General features: G+C 34.6%; 1 protein-coding gene across 5 annotated transcripts; it reads right to left on the bottom strand.

The window, feature by feature from the left end:
* Positions 1-2,049: 2,049 nt before the first annotated feature.
* On the bottom strand, positions 2,050-23,087 carry LOC146164214 (uncharacterized). 5 transcript variants are annotated; one of them, XM_083382002.1, is made up of 18 exons: positions 22,659-23,087; positions 19,833-19,918; positions 16,776-16,971; positions 16,100-16,146; positions 14,119-14,228; positions 13,261-13,372; positions 12,695-12,810; positions 12,288-12,496; positions 12,011-12,186; positions 10,067-10,181; positions 9,766-9,963; positions 8,756-9,126; positions 7,368-7,529; positions 7,016-7,140; positions 6,436-6,526; positions 6,164-6,285; positions 5,843-5,942; positions 2,050-5,556 (listed from the first exon to the last, which is right to left on the bottom strand). In XM_083382002.1, the coding sequence occupies exons 1-18, from the start codon at positions 22,714-22,716 to the stop codon at positions 5,446-5,448; spliced, it is 2,505 nt and encodes an 834-aa protein (XP_083238128.1). In that variant the 5' UTR covers positions 22,717-23,087; the 3' UTR covers positions 2,050-5,445. The 5 variants fall into 5 exon arrangements, with proteins under 5 accessions (XP_083238128.1, XP_083238129.1, XP_083238124.1 ...); XM_083382003.1 differs by having other exon boundaries at positions 13,300-13,372; XM_083381998.1 differs by having other exon boundaries at positions 12,288-12,810.
* Positions 23,088-23,100: the final 13 nt, after the last annotated feature.

The raw sequence follows: 23,100 nt of genomic DNA, 5'->3' as shown, positions 1-23,100 counted from the left end.
GCCTAACCACATTTTAAAAAGTAAAGTGTTTACGCGAAAAAATATATGTTTTGTGGAAAGTTAAGTAAACACGGCGTCATCTATGATCACAATCTAGCGTAGGGTATAATCTAAATTAAGGCCGTAAATTCTTGATGATATGTTCATATTAAAAATACACAATGCTTTCGTACGAAGCCCCATATAATGAATTAAATTTATACCCGTGTTTTCCAACCTTTTTCAAGTCATGAAACACTTTATGCATTAAAATAATTTCGCTTTTGCGAAACTTTATTATAATTCATAAAAAATAAGCAACAATTTATTCAGTTTAATTTATTCTTATTGTTATCCGGGCCTGTTTGAATAAGCACAAAATTGACATTCGAAGTAGCTATAGGCCCACGCAATTACAATCCTGTTATTACACAACGAGTCTTATTATTACAAACCAATGGAAATTATAAAGTAAGCAATTAACGATGGAATGTTCAAATCAGGGTTTCTCAACCGTGGTCCTCGGCCCTCTGAGGGGCCACGGGCAAAACTCTCTAGCTGGGTCGTATTATTTTAAAACCTACCCAAGTGTCATTATTTTCAAAATTTGCCAGTTAACTTAAATTTGTGTTTTTTATTATGACTGTAATCATTTATTGTACCGGTAAGTAACATATATATAGGCTACCACGATTTTCAAAAACGTCGTTTGATGATTGTTACTCCATATTGTATCCTAAAATTTAATACCAAATCGTAATCAAACCCAATTCTGCCGTTTATATCGGTTTATTAATTGGAACCGATATAATGTGTTCGTTTTTTCGCGGAAGTTATGTCTAGTCGACAGTCGTACATACGCAAGTGGCAAGTTTGTACTAACGCCGTCTTTAGCTATGGAGAAACAATTACTGTGCCACTTTGTGTAGCCTAATAAGGTGACGTTACGTTAGTGTTTTTTGGACGACCAATTACTTGCCGATAACCTTCGCCTTATAGCCAAGGATCCATCAAATGCTGTTAGGCGAGAAACTAACGTGTAATGCCAGGTAGGTGCAAAGATTTTCTAATTTTTTTAAAGGGCGTTAGGTTGAAAAATAAACATTCCATCGTTAGACGTACAAATTGCACTACGAGGTTACCCAAGGTCAACTTTTGGCCAATATTTAGCTTCGTGGCAGTACAAACCTTCATTATTATCGACTGCATGCCCATAATAGAATCAAGGATCGGCGTAAAAACGTCAGGCTCGTTATGTTTAAAAAAGTAATTGCTGCCAAATCTTCCTTCTTACCACTGCACTGAAAGCTAGCATGTGATAACAAAAGTGATGGCCCCAGTTTTTGGTGTCTATCCGAAATTTGTACCCACTATTCAGCAAGAAGGCCGTCGTAATGTGCGTTTCATTCGTAACCAAACCTATATTTTTATTCGTTAAACTATGTTTAATGGCTGTATTTGTTATTAACGTGGAGTAGCAAAACAAGTAAAAACACATTGAATAAATCGCTATTTTATAAGCAGAGGGGTTGAGAGCCTATCAAAGAAGGCCAAGGAGCATAAAAGTTTGAAAACTACTGGTTCAAATCAACTGATGATAGTGGAAACGACTTTTATAAAACACAAGCCAGTTACGCCCATTGTGTTAGACTGGTACTTTTCGACCGGTGCTCCATGAAATGTTTGTCAAATTAATAAATTTGTTACAGAATTTTTATCATTGCGCAATTTTACAAATGTTTACCTCTGCAAACTGGCAAGCAGTCGAATAACAACTATTGTACAGTTGCGCAGACAGGGAACGTTTGTTGTTGTAATACAAACCTTAGGAATGCAGGAAACTCTGCCCTAGTTTGCCTTACAACCATTACAGTAAAAGGCTTTTTCAAGCATTTTGCTAACTTTTATTGCGCCAGTTCCATACTATATCGCTTCAAATCGGTTCACGCAAAATCACAAGTACACAACCAGTATCGGATAAACTAATGAGTAAAAAGTCAATGGTTAGAGTCGGATTTATAAAAGAAGGAAAAAATCCAATGGCTAATCCAAAGGCGCAGGCAGGCAGAGGAAAACGAAGTCGGACGGATTTAATTGAAATCATTAAACATTACACTATCGCTCGGAAGTTGTGTATAAAGGAAGTATCAAGTATCTTTTTTAAAGGAAATCTACCCGTTGTATAAAAACAATAAAATAATGCGGATTTACTGTTCATAGGCCATTTTAAACGTTATTTGGACTACATTTGTTGTATAAAAACACACACAAAACACACTCACGCAAGAAAACAACATTCCGTTCCCAACATTCTTGTTATCGCACTTAACGCACTTCCACTCGGATATTTCTAATTTTATCATATGGTTAATATGTTTTGATTTTAAGTAGTTACTTGATATATGCATATTGATGTTAATACACACGTAACACGTACTCTAGACGCTGTAAGCGGCAGCCCGTATGGTGAGGTTTAGAGCTATAAATTAGATTTGCAAAACGTTGTGTTAGTGAATGCAAGCGATTAAATAAATGTGCAAGATACTTAAGGAAGCCTGATCTAATTGAAATTAGGAAAATACGGTGCAACAAGCTGTATCCTTCGGTTGTTTAACAACATACGACGTCGATGTATGTGTCGTGCTTTCTATGCGGGAAAACAGCAATTTACCAAATCAAACAAGTACAGATAATGGAATGAAAATAATGACATAAAATTATACATAGTCTGGATGAACACGACATTATATAGCAAGTCTTGTCCGTTTAGAATATATTGACTATAGTAACCATCATAATGATGTTTGGCAATACAAAGAGCCAAATATTTGGGGAAATAACGTTTTTAACGATACAGTACAACGGGACGAAACAAACGTTATATGCAATGAATCCATGTACCATTTAAGTTCAATTACAAAAAGCGTTTCGAAATCAAAAACATAAAAAAACACTTAATTATAACTGAAGTGGCAGGGAATCAAAGCTCCATTCTGACTTTTATACAAGTGCGCCATTAAGAACTGTGTTGGGTATAATAAAACAATCCGCAAGAAACAACAAATGCGTGCGCAACATTTTTTGTGGAAAGAGTGACACACGCGGAGTGAAATTAAAAACACAAAACTAAAAAGCTGGCGATCAACCGCAACAAAACGTTTCGCTCTAATTCTCACAAAAATATAAGGTTTAACTACGAAAGCAATCTCTAGCGTGCGTTTGAACACAGATATTTAGGGAGATATGAATACGAAATTACTGCGGATCTGGGCTAGTTTTTGCTACAAAAAGGTAAAAAAGTCAAATGAACCCTACGCCACAAACAAAAGAGAAGTTATAATATTCTACCATCCGAATACCAACAACATAGCACTAAAAGCCTGCAACGTCATGAGACTAGTTGTAATTTGTTTTAGAGCATTATACAACTCACCACATTCATAGAGACGTGATAATGTTATAAAAAAATGAATATAAACTTAACTACATGTGGCAATAATCCATTATGTCATTTCGATTAGTTCTATCAAATAGGATTGCGATGTCGCTAATAATTCGGTGTTAAAACTTACATGAACAATAATATCATAAATCAATATTTTCGGGGCAAGTTATTACAAATTTTGGTTTTAATAACTGCTAATTCGCACCAGCCAATCCTTTATCGATTTTACATGGTCAGGCTTAATTGACCATCTTCATAACACCGAACTTGGATCAGTATAGATCGCTCAATTGGTACGCTGAATTCTTGATTATTGGCATTACAAAGCAACGGTTATCGTACGTGGAAGTTCATTTTGATTTCCAATGCACAGGACACAACGGAGCAAAACTGTCGATTATTCTCTCTTTAAATTATTCTGGGCTTGAAGTCTTGTCTAGGCGGTGTTCGCGTTAGCGCAAATAAACACGACCTTTGCGTTAAAATTAACGTTAAACGCGGGACAGTACAGGATTTAATGATTTTATACAAAGCGCGATAATTCTTTGCAATTTATTTGGGATGACGCTGAAGGCAAAACTTGTTTTAGATATGTGAGGGTAGGTTTGTTGAAATAATCAGTGAAGTAGGATCCTTGACGAAAGTGCTTAAAATATCGATCGTCAAAATCACGCTGTGAATTATTTAACGCAATAATGTTGTCAATGACGACGCCGGCGTCTTTTACAAAAGTTTCGATAAAGTTGCTTAATAGCAGTAGCTACAGTGTTAAAATGATCAACTCGACATTGAATATTCTTTCCCGTCCAAAAAAAGCAAATCAAATTATCCAATTTAAATGAAGTTCCTCAAAAAAACAGACTTCTTGCAATAAAGAAAGGCACTAACGCGAACAAAAAGCTGGAAATGTATGGAAAAAATATCGTGACGTTATAAAGCACAAAGTGATTTGGTTGGGGGCGAGAGCAGAACGAGGTATTTATAAAAAAAAATGATAACATAATAATCAGAATAATCGTGTAAACTAAGATGAACAAAAATGAATGAAACTGAGTGGAACAACCGTAAAACTATAACAACAACTATAACACAACAGTGCATGCTGACAAGTGATTGGTAATGTTGCGACAAGCAGACTATTTTAAGTGAAGTTTTCATTCAAATAGGTCGCAAAAATAATATTATCAACTGCAATAAATTAGTTTTACAAACCCTTCATATACAGATTGATTTACAGCAGCAATAAGTCAGACTAAGTGCCATTGTAAAATAGATAATTTAGGAATTTGTCACAATTTTGAAAAACAACACAAGGGTATAAATTGATTGAATGACATGTTAAGAGTGTTAAATAATATTTATAATAACTTGTTGTTGTTGTGATCTACAGGTTAAAAAGTTTTTTCTGAAGTTAAGAATAGTAATAGTGTAGTGTAGTGTACAGCGAAAATAACTATTTAATACAGCAAAACCATTTCTACTTAATGTTTTAAAGAAATCCAGTTAGCCTAATTGTGAGATTAGTGACACACGACAAGAATAATAAATTATTTTTTGAGAAGTTATAGTAGTGACAATTAGCGTTAAACTTGGGGGAAAATAGCATTATTGGTTTAACTAAACGTAAAATTATTTTTGCTATTGCAGGTTCTATTTGACTCCAACGCGAATTATAGAAACCGAAATATTTTTGTGTTATTAAAAATTGTGCACTGTGCAGTGCGCAACCAACGGACTGACAATCGTCGCCGCGTTGTTAGGGAAAGGACCCAATAAGCAGCTGCGACATCGATTGGCCAACTACAAACATACCATAGGAGTCAGTTGAGTAACACAGCTACGGTTAGTACAAGAAAGCAGCACTAGTGTGAAGGAAAAGATCACAGTTAAAGCAGTCCCCAATATGCGGGTTTTGTTGGTGATACATTATGGAGGAAGAAGTGTTAGTGCTTACAAATGAAAACCGGTTAATAAATCAACATCAACAATCGAGTAACAAAAGTAGTGGGCCAGATAGAACACTATGCCATCACGCGGCGAGTAAGACTAGCATTTCTTGCGCTAGATGGCTTGGATGAGGAGCGATGACGTTGACCTGCATCTCCACGGCAAATCGGACATGTTCGATTGGTCTACAGATAAACAAGAGATGAACACATATTTGATTCATATCAGTTAATCAATAGCAAAATATAGGGTTGCAAACAAAACGTTTATAATGTAATTACCAACTATTGCAGATGGCGAAAATAAAGAACAACAAATATATGATTTGAACAAATCTTCATTTGTTTAAATGGTTTTCCTGGACTTTTTTAAATATTTAATTATAAAAGAGATATTCAACAAGAATCTTTCTAATGTGCGGTAACCGATATGACACCAGTGTGGTCACTTCTAATTTTATAGTAAACCAACCTTTAGCCATCGGTCAACACACTTTGCGTGGAACTCATGGTTGCAAGGAAGAACACGCAACAATTGTTTGGGTTCCCACTCGCACATGCAAACCACACATCTGTAGAACAACGTGACAATAAACAACAATTAATTTTTAAATCAAGTTTATTATTACCCAAACAAGTTTTATCGTGTTTGTATTGTACAGCTTGGATAGATAAAAAACAGCAACAATATATTTTTAAATCCAGTTTAATATTTACCCAAACAAGGTTTATATTTTTGCATGTGAAATAGTAAGGAATATTTAATTCAATAAATATTGTCAATGTTGCTTACATTGGTTGTTCAGTGTGTTGTGTTCCGGACTTGAATCTATACGAACACAACTGCTCGATTTTTCCTTTTGATAGACCCTGTGGCTTTGCTTCGCCCAGACGATCGGCCAAGTTTAGCAGCGCCTGTCAAATGACATGTAACAAGCTGAAATCATATAAACAGCTGATTGCACAACATCAATTTATTGGAACAGCTTGCTATAGTATTGGATATAATTATTTATACGTTTTGGTCTACATGATTGGTGTGAGTGTGACACAAGTAGACATTACCTCATAGTTGCTTGGGTCGACATCATCGTCCAATGAAATAAAAGGTCGAAGGGTCATAAAGGGATTGAACATAAAGCTTGGGACGGTGGGACTAGGATAAAAACATTTTTATTGTTTAGTCACCAAAACTACGGCCTGCGGGTGAGTTCTAAGACCCGCGACATATTGCAAATAAACCTAAAATACAGTCAAAATATTGTTACATGCAATTAAAAACTATATTTTATTGGATTTTAAAGTATTTATTTTAACTTCCTTCGTTTAACACCAGTCAAGTTAATAACGTTCACCAAGGCAGGTTCTTAAATGTTTTTGCTGCAAAGTAGTATAGAGCGACCTTAATAACCTGTGAAACATCGACTTTAACAATCTCTCATTACCGGTAACAAAAATCACATTTTTATAATATTAAATTTGCAAATCTGTCGTCCCACGGTTACAAAAGTTGAAAATGGCATATTTTAAATAAAATGTATTTCCACGAACATAGACATAAATTATAGTTAAGAGCTAAGAACACAAAATCTGAACTTGTGTAAATGTTTTAAGTAAGGTAACGCGTATTATTTAAATTACTTACAATTGATAGGCGACAAACTGGGGTAGTGGAGGGACAATGTGCGACATCCCCCAGGGTGACATCACGAGGGGGTGATGGTGCAAGCCAGCTGGGTGAACCCCAGACGTAGCTGTCTGTTGGCCTGTCTAAAATAAAATACAAAAGGCGGTTGATTTTGAGAACAGTGAGTCCATGCTAAAACAGATTGATATAACTATAAATAATAAATATGCTTACAAGTTACAATTTGTTAATACAAGAAAAATAATTTAGATGTTACATGTAAGGTAATTTACAAGACCTGTAAGGCAATTTTTTTAAATGCTAAATTTCGATCAAATTTAACAAACATAATTAAATAACAGTTTATTACTTGAGCGCTCATCATGTCCATTGTTCCATATTCAGAATACACTGCCGGTACAGCCGACATGAAAGCTGACGCCAAAGCAACTGTACGCCGAGCTGGGACACCTTCCATACTATCCGCACGGTGCTGCTCATAAGTTGCTACATTCGGATTAAAATGAAGCGGCTGCAAACAGGGTGTTGTTCTAAATTAGACGAGTTCGGTATGCTACAAAACGTATGGATGATCGTTTAAAAAAGAAAATCAGTAAATACTAGGGATGTTCAAAGTAGAATATCGAATCCAATTCTGCCGTTTATTTCGGGTAATTGGAACCGATATAATTTAATGTTTTACCGCCGATTGTTGCGCCTAATTGTACAAACGCGTGTGGTAAGTTGGCATGTCGCTGCGGTGACCAATTTATAGTGCTTGCTTTAAACGTAGCCTTGTAGTGCAGTGTCAGCGTTTTTTCGGGCGACCAGTTACGGCGTCTCGCGATAACGTTCGTCTAATAATTAAGTGTCAATCAAGCGTTATTGGGCGAGCGACTAACGTGTAATGTCTGGTGTGGAGTTCGCAATTGCCCTAAATGCGTTAAGTTGCAAAAGTAATATTACGTTGCAAAACGTGCTGGCCGTCTACAAAATGTGCTATAGGGTTACTTAAGGTCAACTTTAGACCAATATTCAGCGAGGTTATGCACAGCGTAATTGTCAAGAATTCGTTATGTCAATAGTAACTTTGTATTCTTTGCAGTACATTATTTGACTGCATAACAGATAATGTTAGTAAAAAAAGAAGCACTAAAATCCAACAATGCTTTAAAAAACAGGACCGAATTGCTTAAGACTTCTGTGTGCAGTGTTTCATTGTACTCACTATTGGCAAAAATATAAGTTTTGGCAACAACCTGGACAGTTGACATAATACAGTTTACAGAACTGCTTCAAATGACAGTTGTTAAGAATGTTAAACATATGGGAGATTTTTTAATATAATGTACACATGTTAGCAAATTGTTTGGGCGATTTATTGCTGTGATTGTAGGCCCTGTGGGGTAGATTAAGATGAATCCCTTAAAACCAAAGTTAGATAATTTAATAAAAATATACTAGGATTCGCTATTCTGGATTCGTTATTCTAGATTCGAAACCTATTATTCTAGAATACCTTGGGATTCTACTTTGAACATTCCTAGTAAATACATTAAGTTTTTTAGGTTCATTAGTTTTTACTTTGTACGTGTTGAACGGTCACAATTAAACATGTTACTAGGGATTGATTAAACCAAAAAAAAAACGACGTTAAATACATTCTGGAGTGCCTTGTCCAAGGGCTTCGAAATCCATGGTTACTTCAAGCAAAATAAACGTTTCTGACCCGTAAAGTCGTATGTAAAAAAAGTTAACCTGTCTGGGTCTCTGCACATAGCGACTTCCTGTCATATCACTAGTAGTTCCGCCGTGGGTCATCGTGTAAGGCACTAGTTGTGGATGGACGTAGGGGGAACCCGGGGTCATCTGCCCATTGGCCCGTGGAAGCGTGGGTGATGCAACTGGTATCCCGTTGTGTTGAATTCGGCGATATCCGGCTCCAGAGTGGCTGAACATGGAAGGTTGAGTAGGCGGAACAAGAGTCGATGGGCGACGAGCTGGTGGCAGCGTAGGTAGCGGGTAGGGGTAGGTGTGTTGTCCACAGCCGGTGCTAATAGCTTGTATAGTTGGAATGGGATGTGGAAATGTCGCCTCCAGATGTGTGTTTCGATGTCGGCTCACTGAAACTAAACACAATTTCAATTTAGATTTGCCAAAGTCTAATGCAGTGGTTCCCAACCTTTGTACGATCTCGTACCACTTGGCCACTTCTGTACTGCCACGCGTATCACTTCTTTTAGAACAGTGGTTCTTAACCTTCTTTCTACCGCGAGTGGTTGTTAACCTTTTACATTAAAACATAAAAAGTAGCCTAAAAATTCGCAAATCGCAAAACTATGAATCATTTTTCTTCAATTACTTTTTTCATTTTTCTAAACATGTGTAATTTTGATGTTATACATATAGGCAGCATACAAGCAGATTTACTAACTAACGCAAGATGAAACTGATTTGCCACCTGAAAAACTCCAGAACTTTAGCTTACAAGGATATTATCAAGATAAACATGAACTCCTGAAAGGTAGCTCTACATATCTTCCTGGAAATAAGCAGACGCATAGAAAATTCCGAATGACAGAAAATTCTGCAACGTGTTGTTATATCGTACAAAACTTAAGCATTACATAAAAACAGTAGTAAAATAAATCGTATAAATGTAAGATCAGAACCTAAAAGGTCACCTTGTCTTTTTAAGACGGTAAAATTTAACAGTTCTGGTAATGATGTACTGTTTTCTACTTTAAATACTAAGGAAATATATTTACCTTGATCTGGTTGTTGAGTTTGACTAGATAAAGACAAAGTCGGCAAGTGCACTCCAGCAGAAGGGTAAATATGATGGTGGAAGTCATGAAATTGCACGGGAGCAGTTGGCACTGCGTGATGAAGTTGCGGCTGTTGTAGGTTAACGGAAGGACGAGTACAAGTAGCCAACACCGGGGCACTCTGAGTCGGGAAAGCTGCTTGACGAAGTTTACAATATCAGATAAAAACTTTGTTTAAATGCTTTCTTGACCACAAAACAGCAGTTTTCCCGTAAGTACTTAGTTCTTTAGATTCACTTACCTAAGACTCTCGGTGCAAGAGTACACGATACGTTTGGAGGTCTTGTATTGCTGTACATTGGTATGGCAAGTGAAGGTAGTGTCACCGGAACTGACACTGGAACAGCACTCGTGTACTGAAATAGGTTAAAAAAGTGGAAAATGAGTGTGTTATGCACTTTGTTCAACTTTATCATGTCATGTAGACATATTTTGCAATATGCACCACTGGGTGATATTAATTTAAGGTTTACGATATTACAAGCTTATACATATTGGATTAAATTCAGGATATATGTTGTCATATTGACAAGCGGCAGCCACATAGGAAGTATGTGACCGTGGCCAGTGGAGTATCCAGGGGGGACACGTCTTTAAATCAAGCGGTCTCCGTTTTTATCTCGCTGAAAACAGCCGAGTTAGGCGGTGCTGATGTTCCTCGCTGTTCGCTGTCCACGCTAATAACCGATGTTGGTGTAAGGCGTACTTGTACCTTAGCTGACTTGGCACACAGCACAGCTCGGCGCAAATGTGGCGTTAATCGCATAACACCCGGGAAAAACGATCTTTGTTGTTTTTGTTTTTTCGTTGCAGGTGACGAAAGACGTGCTTGTAATTTAGCGTAATCCCTCACACGATTCTACCAAAATCAATCACATATTTCGCGATTTTGTTTTCATTTTTCGCCTTTAGTTAACCATTACACACTAAGCGGTTTTGTAGCTGGCGTCTGGCATGAGTGTCGACGACGCACGTGTTCGCTTTGCGTCTTAAGGTCGGCTTTTCCTGGACGTTAATTGACTGTTTCTGATTAATTATTGTTATTATTAGGGCCCGCAAAAGTCAATAAAGTTACAATTTTTTAAGGAGCTCGTCTGTCCACAAATCAAAGAATAAAGTTGTTTTTAGCACCTAGGGGACTATTTCTAAGAAGTTTATAGGTTAAAATGAAGTTAAAATTTACACTAAAGTCAAAATTTTCCATAAAGTCAAAATTTGTCAAATCATGGCTTTTGACAGATTTTTTTGTGTTTCTTGAAAGTAATTTTTGTAAAAATCGTTATGGAAGCATTGTAAATCAGGAACTACGACACAATTAAACCATATTAACCTATCAAAGCAGGAAATATGTAACAATGCCCACTTGGATCAGCAGTAACTTTTATCGCAAATTGTTCATTTTTTTATTCATAGTTACGCATTTAAATAATTCTTATAAAACACTTCCTCTTCATAGAGGTGGTCTTTTTGAAGATCAACAGTTTGGATCTTAGGAATAGCCTACTGACATTCTGTAATACAAAAATCCCTAAGCAAGCTAAATCTAACGCCAGAAAACACGAAGCACTTTTTAAATGAATAAAACACCTTGACTTTTCGACAAAATATTACGTTTGGGTCTGAAATCGACAAAATATTATGTCTGGGTAACTGGCATCAATTCAAGGAAGAACTGTAGCCTCTACAAATAAGCAATTTAGTTAGGTTAAAATAAAGTTAAAATTTGATAAAAATAAAGTTAAAAAATTTTTTTTTAGGTTAAAATAAAAATGGCCCTAGTTATTATTTATGATGTCATTATAATCGATATTTTATGACATCATACCCGTCACTATGATATGACGTCATTAACATTAGACCGAACAAAAAAGGAATTGCCCAAGTTGAAAATTCGGGACCCCCTGACCGAGGCACAAATAGTCGCCCCTGACCGAGGCACAAATAGTCTTACACAGTGGTTCCTAACTTTTTTTACCTTGTTTGGCTTGCGGCATCCTACCTAACTATATTGTAAACAGCTTCGCGGTATCTAGTACAAGTGGTTTACGGTAGCGTTACAAAAAACGATATTAAAACAGCACACATCAACCGTAGAAATGGATTTGCTTATTAGGTCTGTTGGTATAAAGACTGCACATCCCTGAATAATAAGTGAAACGCGTAAGACAGTTTGAAATAATCTTACCTGCATAACCATAGGGTGTTGCTGAGAAGAATTTTCTGACCGCCTTAAAGAATGGTGTAATGCAGCAGCTCTTTGAGAGTGGACACGATTTGAATACCGACCATGAGTTGATTGCTCAACATTACCCTGCTCTCTTTGTGGGGGGTTACACACAGATACTGTATCAAGATCTGTATCTATAAAAAAACACTACTGTAATTTCAGTAAAAACTCTCTTTTGTAAAACATTGCGTTGTTAAGTTTAACAATTTTTGTTTCAAAGAATACAAAGATAAACCTAGTTGTGTTGGCCTGTCTTCTACTTCTTCTCTTGACCTTTGCACATTGACATTGCATTGAAAACTCTCAACTTCGTCTTGTAATAAGGGTTGTTCATTTTGTTCCATTGAATTTTGTATCACGGGGTAGCTAGGGTGCATTGATGGCAAGTCAACACTGTTAGTCACAATTTGAACTGGGCAACTAACACTACATTCCTGTGGTAGGCTGTGCAAAGATAACAAAAATTTATAGCAACTGTTTGTTTGTAATTTTTTAACATTAGTAGGATAAAAAAAAATATAAAATGTGTCGTAATTGAAGTAGTTTAAGAAACAAAAATATATATTTTTGACAACCATGATATTGCTAAATATAGATACACATATGGACAATATGTTGATGGAAAAATATATTTCAGGTAACCTTTCATTATTGACAGTTTGGATGCTTGAATGGTTGTGGTCAAATGTCAAAATTTCACATTCTTCTTCACTAATATTGTTTGACAGTTTTGAAGGGGTTTCTTTGGTTGGAAGATTCTGAGAAGTATAAGTCAACATATTTTTTATTAAACCCCTGGACAAGTGGTTTTATACCTTTTAGATATTTTTAATATCAATATCCTTTTTAGAACTATTCAAAATCTCATATTATTATAGAAAATGATCATCCAAAAAGACTATAATAAAATTAAAAGAAACATGGTTTTGTGATTCATATTTAGTGGAAAATTTTAATTACTTCTGTGAACAAACAAAGGTTGGCATATATAGAAGTCCTATTCCAGATGTTCCCAGTCTTTTTTATTTTTTGAAAACCTACACAAGGTGTTAGACTAAGTTATTTTTGCTACTTCTACTGTAATTTTTTGAGTTTCCATTGTTGTTCTTTCATGTTAATTTTTTGTTTTAACAAACTAAATTATGTAAACTTGTAGTCAAAAGATAAACATATGTTGGATGATATGTTTTGGATAATATAAAATGTACCAATTCATTTGATGGTGAAACATGTTCTAAGCTGCCTACCAAGGAATAGTTTCCTTCAATTGGAATTGGTTGGGATGTCAAAATTCTTTTTTTAAGATGAGATACCTGTTGCCTGCACAACAAACAAACAAGCATAAAGTAAATAACCACTAGAAGCATGAGGTTTTATTAAAATAAAATTTATTAAAAGAATGGTGTACTTAAAGTTCAACAAATTGCATCACATTAACTAAATTCACACTATACATGTAACATCCAAATTATGATACCATTATTGTAGCGTTGACTTAGATTTTATTAAAAGTACAGAGATCTGTGTTTGAAATGAAGGCCAAAATATTTAAAAACAAAAATTAGAACGCATAGTGAAGTTCTAATATATAGATGTACAAAATCATTGTGCCATTACACCACATGGTAAACTTTGATTTGTTTGAAATATCTGTTTTACTTAAATGTCTATTTTTAACGGTTGCAAACCTACTTCATTGTGAGCAAAAACCAGGAAACAGATATTTCAGGGTGATGACCTAACCACAACAACATTAATCAATCACTGTGCTATGTTGACAAAACAGGCAAGAGTATAAATAGTAAAATAGATTTTCTGGTTACATTGTTGGAAAGTGTCTGTCACAAATTTATTAACAAGATTACACATTTTAAAAAAGAGATGTGTCGGCAAATTGAATTCCTACATTTGTTTTAGTTATTAATATTTTCACAGTCAATTACCTTTGTGTAAAGCTTACTTACTGAGGCAGGCATTTGAGGTTATGCAAAAACAAAATTAAATAAAAAGTGAAGTCATTTTAATTTATTTTGGCTACTTATTATAATGAAAATAATTCCAAACACCTCAAATGAGCAGTATCCATTGATAAAGTGCACTCCTGTGAACTTGAAGAGTGACAGTTAGTTTCCCCACACGATGATGTTCGAGGGCGTTTTCTGGTTGGACTCTCAGACTGAAGACAAATTAACTTTTTCTTATAAACAAAGTAAGTTGTTTATACCATGACTATATAGATATGCACATAATAAAATCTAACATGTACTGTATTAGTTTTTAGTTTTACTTGACAATTTTTTTTAACAGCCTGAAAAAAAACCCAGACACAACCGGAATAAAAACAAGATATTTAAAGTAATACATCATTATTAAAATAATAATAATATCTGCCTTTGGTTTATTTACAAGAACATTTCCAACAAAAAAATCGCAGTTCTTTTTTTGTAATGCAGATATGGTTCATCTTTAAATGTAATTAAACCCATTTTCAATTGCAAAAATTCCCAGGGCGACCTGATTAATAGTTGTTATAATCAAATGCTTAAAACTATAACAATATTTTAAGTTAAACTTTATTTGAGCCAGACAAGTTGCTTTTGAATTTGTCTTTGGCCAGTGACTAGGAAATGATTGTTGAGCCATGCACTAATGGCAAACCTATTATTTGGTATTTACAGAAAAAAAAATTAACATTTATTTTATATTGGCATCATAGGTAGTACTATGTATTTATATAATCTACAAGATGGTGCATGACAACCCACTACTTGGGATTTTGCAGTCGCATGCTCTCGGCTCTCTGATTGACACCAACTCGCCCGACGAGCGTGTCCCCACTGAATGTTTAATTTATTATTTGTGTTTAATTTAAACGACTGAATGTCAATTATTTTGTTAAATGGCTTATGATATACTCTTGCGCAACTAAAACAAAAAACTGACCCAACACATCACATGTGGTAAAAAGTCCTTAATATTCGGATGAACATTTGAAAAGGTTTCGTTAAGTGGGAAATAGGTATTTCTCTGAGCTTAAAATTTGTTTTATAGTACTTCTCAGGAGGCATTTCCAAAAACAACAATCTCCTCTGCCAATATGGCTTAAATATTTTTTACAAGATTGGTCTCTTTAACTGTCCCTTTTTATCCTTTTTCATTATCAAAATCAGACAATGATTTGCTTAATACATGTGAATTTGAAGTATTTTTAACTAATTGTTTTTTAGTTAAAAATTTTAGTTAAAACTATACATCAGAGGTAAAAAAGACAGCAAGCACGTACATTAAATAAAAACACTACAGCAATGAGAAAAAAACTGTAATGACCTGTGAATACAGTTAGACAGGTAAAGACATGTCATTAGGGAGTTTAAAGTTAAGGTGTAATTAGTTTGGTCTGTATAGATTGAGGCAATGTTTTACAGTCGCCATTCCTATAACCAATAAATTTTTCCAGTGTGCTAAAAATCAGCAAATGATTTGTTGTAAAAATTGTAATATTTTTTTTACTAGTACTGTGTTGTTTAGTAACTCTATGCCATGTGTAACTACTCTGGATAATGACTACAGGAACTTGGGGAGGGTATTTTGCCAGAAACCAGTTAAAAATATTTTTTTGCCAAATGAATACAGTTTACTGGGGCACAAGGAAATTATCTGGTCTTACATGTTGTGCCCACCCAGGCAACTCAGACATCAAAATGTGTCTTAATTTAATTATCTTTAAATAGTTGAAAAAAAAAATTGAAAATATTGAAAACAAAGTTTGAATTATTGATTTTGCTATTTAATTGCTGATTATACACCAAAGAAACCGTATTTTTAAGGCTACCAATAATTTGGCTCTTTGTAAAATTCAAATAAATTACAAAAGTTAGGTGTATTTTCTGGCTAACAGTATTAATCCCATACTTTCAACGTGTGCCGGTGCAATGTTATTATTAGGGTTACCCTACAAGCTTTAACCAAACAAACTACATAAAGTGGTAAACAGGCTTATTTATTGATTTGAAAGTTATGGTTACTTTGATTTTATGAAAAACTTACCTTATTATTCAACGAAGCCTGGCCACTGACAAGGTCACTTTTACAGACTATAAAACAAAAATAAAACAAAATTTATGTCCTGCAAAATGTGTAAAAAGGCCACAGAGCAGTTCATAATGTAGGTATGTACAGCAGGTTGATCATTGGTTATTTTGAAAATTGTTGAGAAAACAGTTAAACCAAAATACAAGGTAAAAATACCTAGCATAATAGCATATTATAGAAACAGGAAATAGGATAACTGCTTATTACACCCAAAAGACACAGCAGGAACTGTCCAATACAGTTTGTCCGGAGATACACAACTATATTAAGTAAAAACGAAGTTCAAGCTGAACCCGACATATAAACTATGCTTTATTCTATCATAATGTGTACTGTACATATCATATATTGCTCGAATGAAGACATAATACAGTTACAGATTTTGTTGGTTGTAATTAAAAACTGAATGTTGATAAAATTTTACCTCAACAATGATTTCGAAAAGCTTACTACAGTTTTTGTTAATATGGTAAATGACTTTTGTTCATTTTGCAATACATTTTGAGTTGAAATAACTTTAACAGGTAAATTTTAACGAAACTTTTTTGTACTTAAAATAGTTAGGGCATTGTTTAAACAATATTTTTTTACTTGAGCACAGCCCTAGTTTGAACTAACTTATTAAACTTACCAGCTGGATTTATCATACGTCTTCTGGCACCGTCATGCTGCTCTAACGATGGAGATAAGTGTGATGTTTCAGGAACTGAAGAAGTGTTTGTGTCATGAGAACCAAGATTGTTACCACCATGGGATACATGAAACATTATTTTAGGGGATTTAGGTGATGCAGGAAAATATACAGTTGATCTGCAGTCATCTTCAAACTGTGACGAAAAGAATTAGATGCAGTAGTTTGCTAAAATAATTCTGAGTTAATTATGGGAAAATAAAAATAAACTAGACGGGGGTGCGGTTGTTGTTTATTTTGTCAGGGGGTATACTTTCAAGGTTTAGTGTTATTTTTTTTTAATTTTTTATTTTTTTTTTTTTTAAATTTTTTTTTTAATATTTTTAATTGACTTAATTATTTATTTTTATTTTTCAATATTTTTATTTTTTAATGTTTTTATTTTTATTATTTATTTTTTTGATTTAGTTTTTTTTGATTTTTGTTTTAATTTTTCATTTTTTATGTTTTATTTTTATTTTCATTTTTTTTTTATTTAATACTTTTTATTTTTTAATATTTTGTATTGTGTATTTTATATTATATATTTTGTTTTTCATTTTCCTTAACTTGTTTCTGCAAGCAAAAACAGATATGGGCCGAAAAATTCCCCACTTAAGCCTTTGATGCGAAAGGGATTCAAATATGGCGTAGATTTTGGGAAATGATCGAAACATATATTTGATAAATAGAATTTACGTAGATAGTGTGTATGGCCATTTTATTTCATTTTGGCCAGCTTACGTGTTTGAAAAACAAATATTATCATTCTACCAAAGACTTAAAATGGTTTAACGCCTATGGTTTGCTATACTTTTGCAAACTTTTACTCGGTAAATTTTTACCATGGCTTGGTCCGAGCAATCACTGTTAAAACAGACTTTAAATCTGTAGTTTTAAACAATATGAAACACACTATTATGTTCTCAATACGCAAACTATTAAATCGAAAGTTTTGCTAGTTGTTTAGGCCTGATGTTGGTATGTTGGTTGGAGCAACATGCACAACAGGTGCTAACAGAGAGGCGTACACTGCCTTAAGATTTCGCATTTAAATTTGCAGCGGACACTTGATTATTAGGCGAAGCTTATCGCAAAGTAATTGGTCGCCCGAAAAAATGCTGACGCTGCATTTAAAGCAAGCATTATAAATGTGTCGCCGATATTCTGCTTTGAACATCTCTACTCGCAATGCTTCCCTCCGTTAATTGTACGCTGGGTGAAACTTTATTCACGGCCTTACCTCTTTGTGTATTACCGCGACAATACGATGAAATACGATTTGGAGAATATTGGAAACATCGTATTTGGAGAATATTTGCTATTTGCACCTGTTCTGTATGTTACTCCAATCCAACATATCTACACACAATTATAAGTTGTGTATAATAATATAATAAATTATGGCTTTGAAGCGAAGGGGGTTCAAATATGGCGTAGATTTTGGCAAATGATCGACATACATTTGATCAATAAAAATTTACGTAGATAATGCTTACGGCCATGTTATTACATTTTGGTCAGCTAGCATGTTTAAAAAGTCAATATTTTCATTCTCTCTAAATGATTTAACGTCTATGGTTTGCTATACTTTTTCCAACTTTTACTGTGTAAATTTTTACCATGCCTTGGTCTGAGCAATCACTGTTGAAACAGAGTTTAAATCTGTAGTTTTGAGCAATATGCAAACACGTTTATGTGCCTAATAAGCCACGTTTTATATTGAAAGTTTTGCCAATTTAAATACAATAAACGCAAGATTTATTTATTTATGACGCCATGTTATGACGTAGCTTTGTAACGTCGTCGTTAAGAATGCGTTAAACTTAAGCTTTTTGTTGTTGCGGCCCTTGTATAATTATATTTGCTTAGACCTGGTGTTGATATGTTTGAATGGTGCAACAATTACAACATGTGCTAACAGAGATGTGTACACTGCCTGTAGGATTCGCATTTAAATTTGCGGTGGTAAAATATTTTGTGTTGTAAGAGCAATAGGTTTTTTTACTTAGAGAGGCCTCTTTATGAAACGCAAGTCGCATGTGCATAGTTTTACTAGGCAAGCCACTTCCAACACAAATGTTGCACGCGCGGGACAATAGGGCGCAGCAGGGATGCCAGCAGCCGCCTCGTCGCGACGCGAGCTGGACAAAGCAAGCGAATATGAACGAATTCTGTATGAAAGTTTTTCTGCTGCTAGATGGCTGTCGTTAGCTACAAAGTGCTAAAACGCAATATTTCAGGTTTTTACCCCCCAAGCAAAGGCCCCTGGGAGTGCAGCCTCATAAACTTTTACAAAGCACCTACATACCACTCTACGCCATGTCTGAAAATTTGAAGGTTCTACGATGTCTACTTTTTCTATAAAGCTTCGGACAAAAGTCGGTCTGAAACAAACCATAGGAAACCATAGGAAACCAAAAAAGAATAGCGGCAAAAACAAGATATGTCCCGAAAATAAATTTTCGGCCCATATAAAAATAAGGGCAATGTAGCTTCTGGTGCACTATTTTTGTTTGCCAATAAACCACTATTCTGTACATCAACATTTATGAAGAGGTTAGGACATTTACCATTTTATTTTGTGGAATGATGTCTGATCTGTTCTATTACACTTTGTAATTTCTAAAGTTTCTAAGTTTGGTATTGGGTCACTGGGTTTTCCGTCAATGGTTGTGTAAACAAGAGACGAAAATGGCTTTTTGCATTTGATTTCGGCTTTGCATTAGCTTAGGATGTGTGACCCAATTACATTAAACACATTGCCGCTTCAACAGTAAGTTAAACCCCGGTAAAAACAACAATATTACTTACAAAAAGTGGGGGAGCAACAAAAATTTGAATAACATGGGCCTTACAATCTGATAACCAGAAGGCTACAAGATTTAACAAGAGTGATTCCAATCCTGATATTACCTCAGAACATTATAATTTGAAATTTGTCCTGAAAATTTATATTTATCTTTAAAAGCCACTACATTTAATCATACAACTTGCATCACCAAATATTACACATACTGGTTCATAAAATTGTTGAAAATTCTTCGTTGTCAAATCCACAGGATGAACCTTTCCAGCATCACCGCAAGAATTATGAATATTACCTAAAAACATGTTATTAATCAAAAATGGACATAACACAAGGCATAGCATGGCGATTTAAAAGGGGAGTAGCATCTATCCAAAACACCTAGTGTGTCGGAGGGTGTGGTATAAAAACATCAGCAGGTTTCAGACAGAGGGCGTAGCATAAAACGCTGTGAAGTTACAGCTCCACAACAGTCTAGTGCAGGGGTCGCCAACCTTTCTCTAGTAGCGAGTCAAAACCGAACGCCGGGAGGTTTAGCGGGAAATAAAAAAATCTTCATCAACAGTTTTGTTTAAATAACGTGTGGCTCTTAAAAATGTTATTATAAAAACTGCCAACGGGGACTAACCCTGGATTTTTATGCAAATAAAAATTAGTCTAACTTTATTTCTAGGCAGTATTGCACAAAAAAAATGCGTTTGTTTAGTTCAAGTTGGCAAAAATTTTAAATTAAAAGGAGACATGATGCATTGCGCAAATAAAAAAATCACACAATGCTTATACTCTTGTTATACGTATATCATAAACGATTAAATACATCAGCAAAGCAGTGCGAAAAAAAATTAGCGAAATTTTATAAAAGTTGCTATTTGACCGGTTCGCTCTATATTACGCTTGCACTAAGATATGATTTTTAGGGATGTTTAAATTAGAATCCAAAGGTATTCTAGAATATTAGGTTTCGAATCTGGAATAACAAATTTAGAATATTGAATCCTAGTATATTATTAAATTATTTTTTGACATATTTATACAGTAATTGAAAAATAAAATTACAACCGATTTACATTTTAAACAACTGCTACTTAAAGTTACACATAAAATAAAGACATAAAACATGATGTAATTAAGGGGCGTCTCCAGAAATTTAAAAAAGGGGGTCCCGAATTTTCAACTTGGAGAATTCCCCGTTTTTCCATCTGACATTAATGACGTCATAAAACAGTGACGAATATGGTCATAAATAATAAAAAAATCATCAGAAACAACCGATTAATTCCAGCAAAAGCGAATCTTTAGGTGCAAAGCGTACACGTGCGTCTACACTCCTGCCAGGTGCCAGCTGCGAAACCACTTAGTGTGCAATTTTTAACCTCAGGAGTAAATCGAAAACAAGACAGTGAAATATATGTGATTGATTTTGGTAGATCCATGTACGGGACTACGCTAAATTACAAGCACGTCTTTCGCCACCTGCAATACTAAACAAAGTTCGTTTTCCCGGGTGTTATTGGACTAGCACAACATAAAAACGCCACTTCAATAGTTAATCAAAATCAGTGCATTTAACCTTTTTAATTGAGGGCGCACCTGGGAAGCGAGCTCGATTTTTTTTTGGTATAACAGCATTTCTTTTACATTTATTGCAAGTTTTAGTACATTGCCGAAACTTGGTAGCCCTCCACGTTCAAAAGACAGCATTAAATATAAACAAAGCGGCTACAGCAAAATCATTCGCGCAAAGCCTTCACATTATTTGGGTTGGATGTACAGGTTAGTCTTAGCTTATCAGCTGATGTTTTAAGATTGGATGGCAACCGGAAGGTGTTGTTTGTGTTTTGAAAGCATTTGACCCTAATACATGATGTGATATTTTTTTACCGAAGCTCAGTCTGTGCTTTTTCCTCAGCGTTTAAATAATTTAAAAATCAACACCATCTTATTTGGGTTAGGGTGCCGGTTAGTGTTTGAATTCCGGTGGGTCAAGTATTATATTAGTATATTTATTTCCCCAGTATATTTGGTCTTGATCTAAAATTTGTAAATAGGTTTACCTTGAGAATGATATAATTGTAATGTCAAGCATAATGTAATATCGTGCTTCATAGTTGTACAGTAAAGCTCTTGCCTTGTATCAAACTTTGAACTTCAAGACTCTGCTAATTCTTCGATATATAAAGAAGGAAGCTAGACTATTTGCTCTGCATCCCATTATCAAACTTTTAAATTTTTTTTTTAATTTAAGAATTGTAACCAATCTATTTTCAATGTTTATATGGAAAAATAAGTCAGTCCCCAAAGTTCGAAATTTAAAGTTTGAACAGTAAACAGCTATAGAATTGGTTTGCCACTAAGAAGTACTTTCTTCTGAACATTTTTTGCACTTACATAGTTAAAATAGTCGAAAAGTATATGAAATGGACTTGTGTATAGTTAAAAGGCAGCAAGCCCGATAAAATACACCGGCCCCCGGGCTGTAGTTTGCCGACCTCTGTCTTACACCAACATCTGATATTAACGCGGACAGCAAACAGCGAGAAACATCAGAACCGCCTAACTCAACGTTATAAGCGAGAAAAAGGCGGAGACCGCTTGATTTATTGTTGTTAATTGTAAAACACACTTGCTAATCAGCCAACCCAAACAAATAACGAAAGGCGTAAAAGAAAAAAATCTGTTTACGGCCGACCAAATCAAAAAAAAAATGGCGTTTTGCGCTCGGTCTTGGTTTCGCATTAGCTAAAGACCCAATTACATTAAAAAGAACATGCAGCTTCGGACGGTGAGTTTAAACGCTGAAAAAATAACGACCAAAAAAAGATATTGTCACTTACAAAAAGGGGGGGGGGGTCCGAACCATAACTAGATAAACCAAATAAAAAAATTATTATTAATGGGAGTTGCCTAAATACTTTAAAATGAGAGAACTGAAACACAAAGTGATTTTCCCCTATTAAATAATTATGTATTTAATGTTATACATAATAACAGCTGTTTTTATCTTGTTATATATATAAACTTTTTTATTGTCTTACTTTGATCAGCTGTCAAGACATCCTTTTCACCTGACGATCTTTCTGCAGCTACAGGCATTATTCAGTGCAAAACAGCAGAGCGATTTTTTTGTTTTATTGCAACCTAAGCTAAAGTAGTATTTTTATAAATACAGTGTTGGGATTTTGCACTCACCCACTATCCAATGTGAGTGCATTTGCTCCTGGTGAGTGCTGATTAAAACCAACTCACCCAACTGGCTCAAGGTCTTAATTTATTGATCCGTAACAAATTATGCTAACTTAAATGACTGGAGGCCATTTAGTTTAATTGTTACAATAAACTTCTGCACAACCACAACAAGAAATTAACTATTCATATCACACATGGTAAAAAGTCCTATTCAATATTTTTAAAAAACAATTAAAACAGTCTTGTAGAATAGAAATGTAAAACTAAATTTTGGTATATAATGTTAAATAA

This window comes from Ascidiella aspersa, chromosome 2 (assembly GCF_963924565.1).
Source record: "Ascidiella aspersa chromosome 2, kaAscAspe10.2, whole genome shotgun sequence".
Lineage (NCBI taxonomy): Eukaryota > Metazoa > Chordata > Ascidiacea > Phlebobranchia > Ascidiidae > Ascidiella > Ascidiella aspersa.
The sequence above is the reverse complement of the archived record's forward strand: the minus strand, read 5'-3'. Positions and strand labels throughout refer to the sequence as shown.

Excerpts from the sequence above, each read along its gene's own strand:
- LOC146164214 (XM_083381998.1), bottom strand. The coding sequence starts at position 22,716 with ATGCCTGTAGCTGCAGAAAGATCGTCAGGTGAAAAGGATGTCTTGACA. Across the intron at positions 16,147-16,775 it reads ACGTATGATAAATCCAGCTG|TCTGTAAAAGTGACCTTGTC; the intron begins GTAAGTTTAATA and ends TTTGTTTTATAG. Across the intron at positions 6,527-7,015 it reads CAGTTTGTCGCCTATCAATT|TCCCACCGTCCCAAGCTTTA; the intron begins GTAAGTAATTTA and ends TTTTTATCCTAG.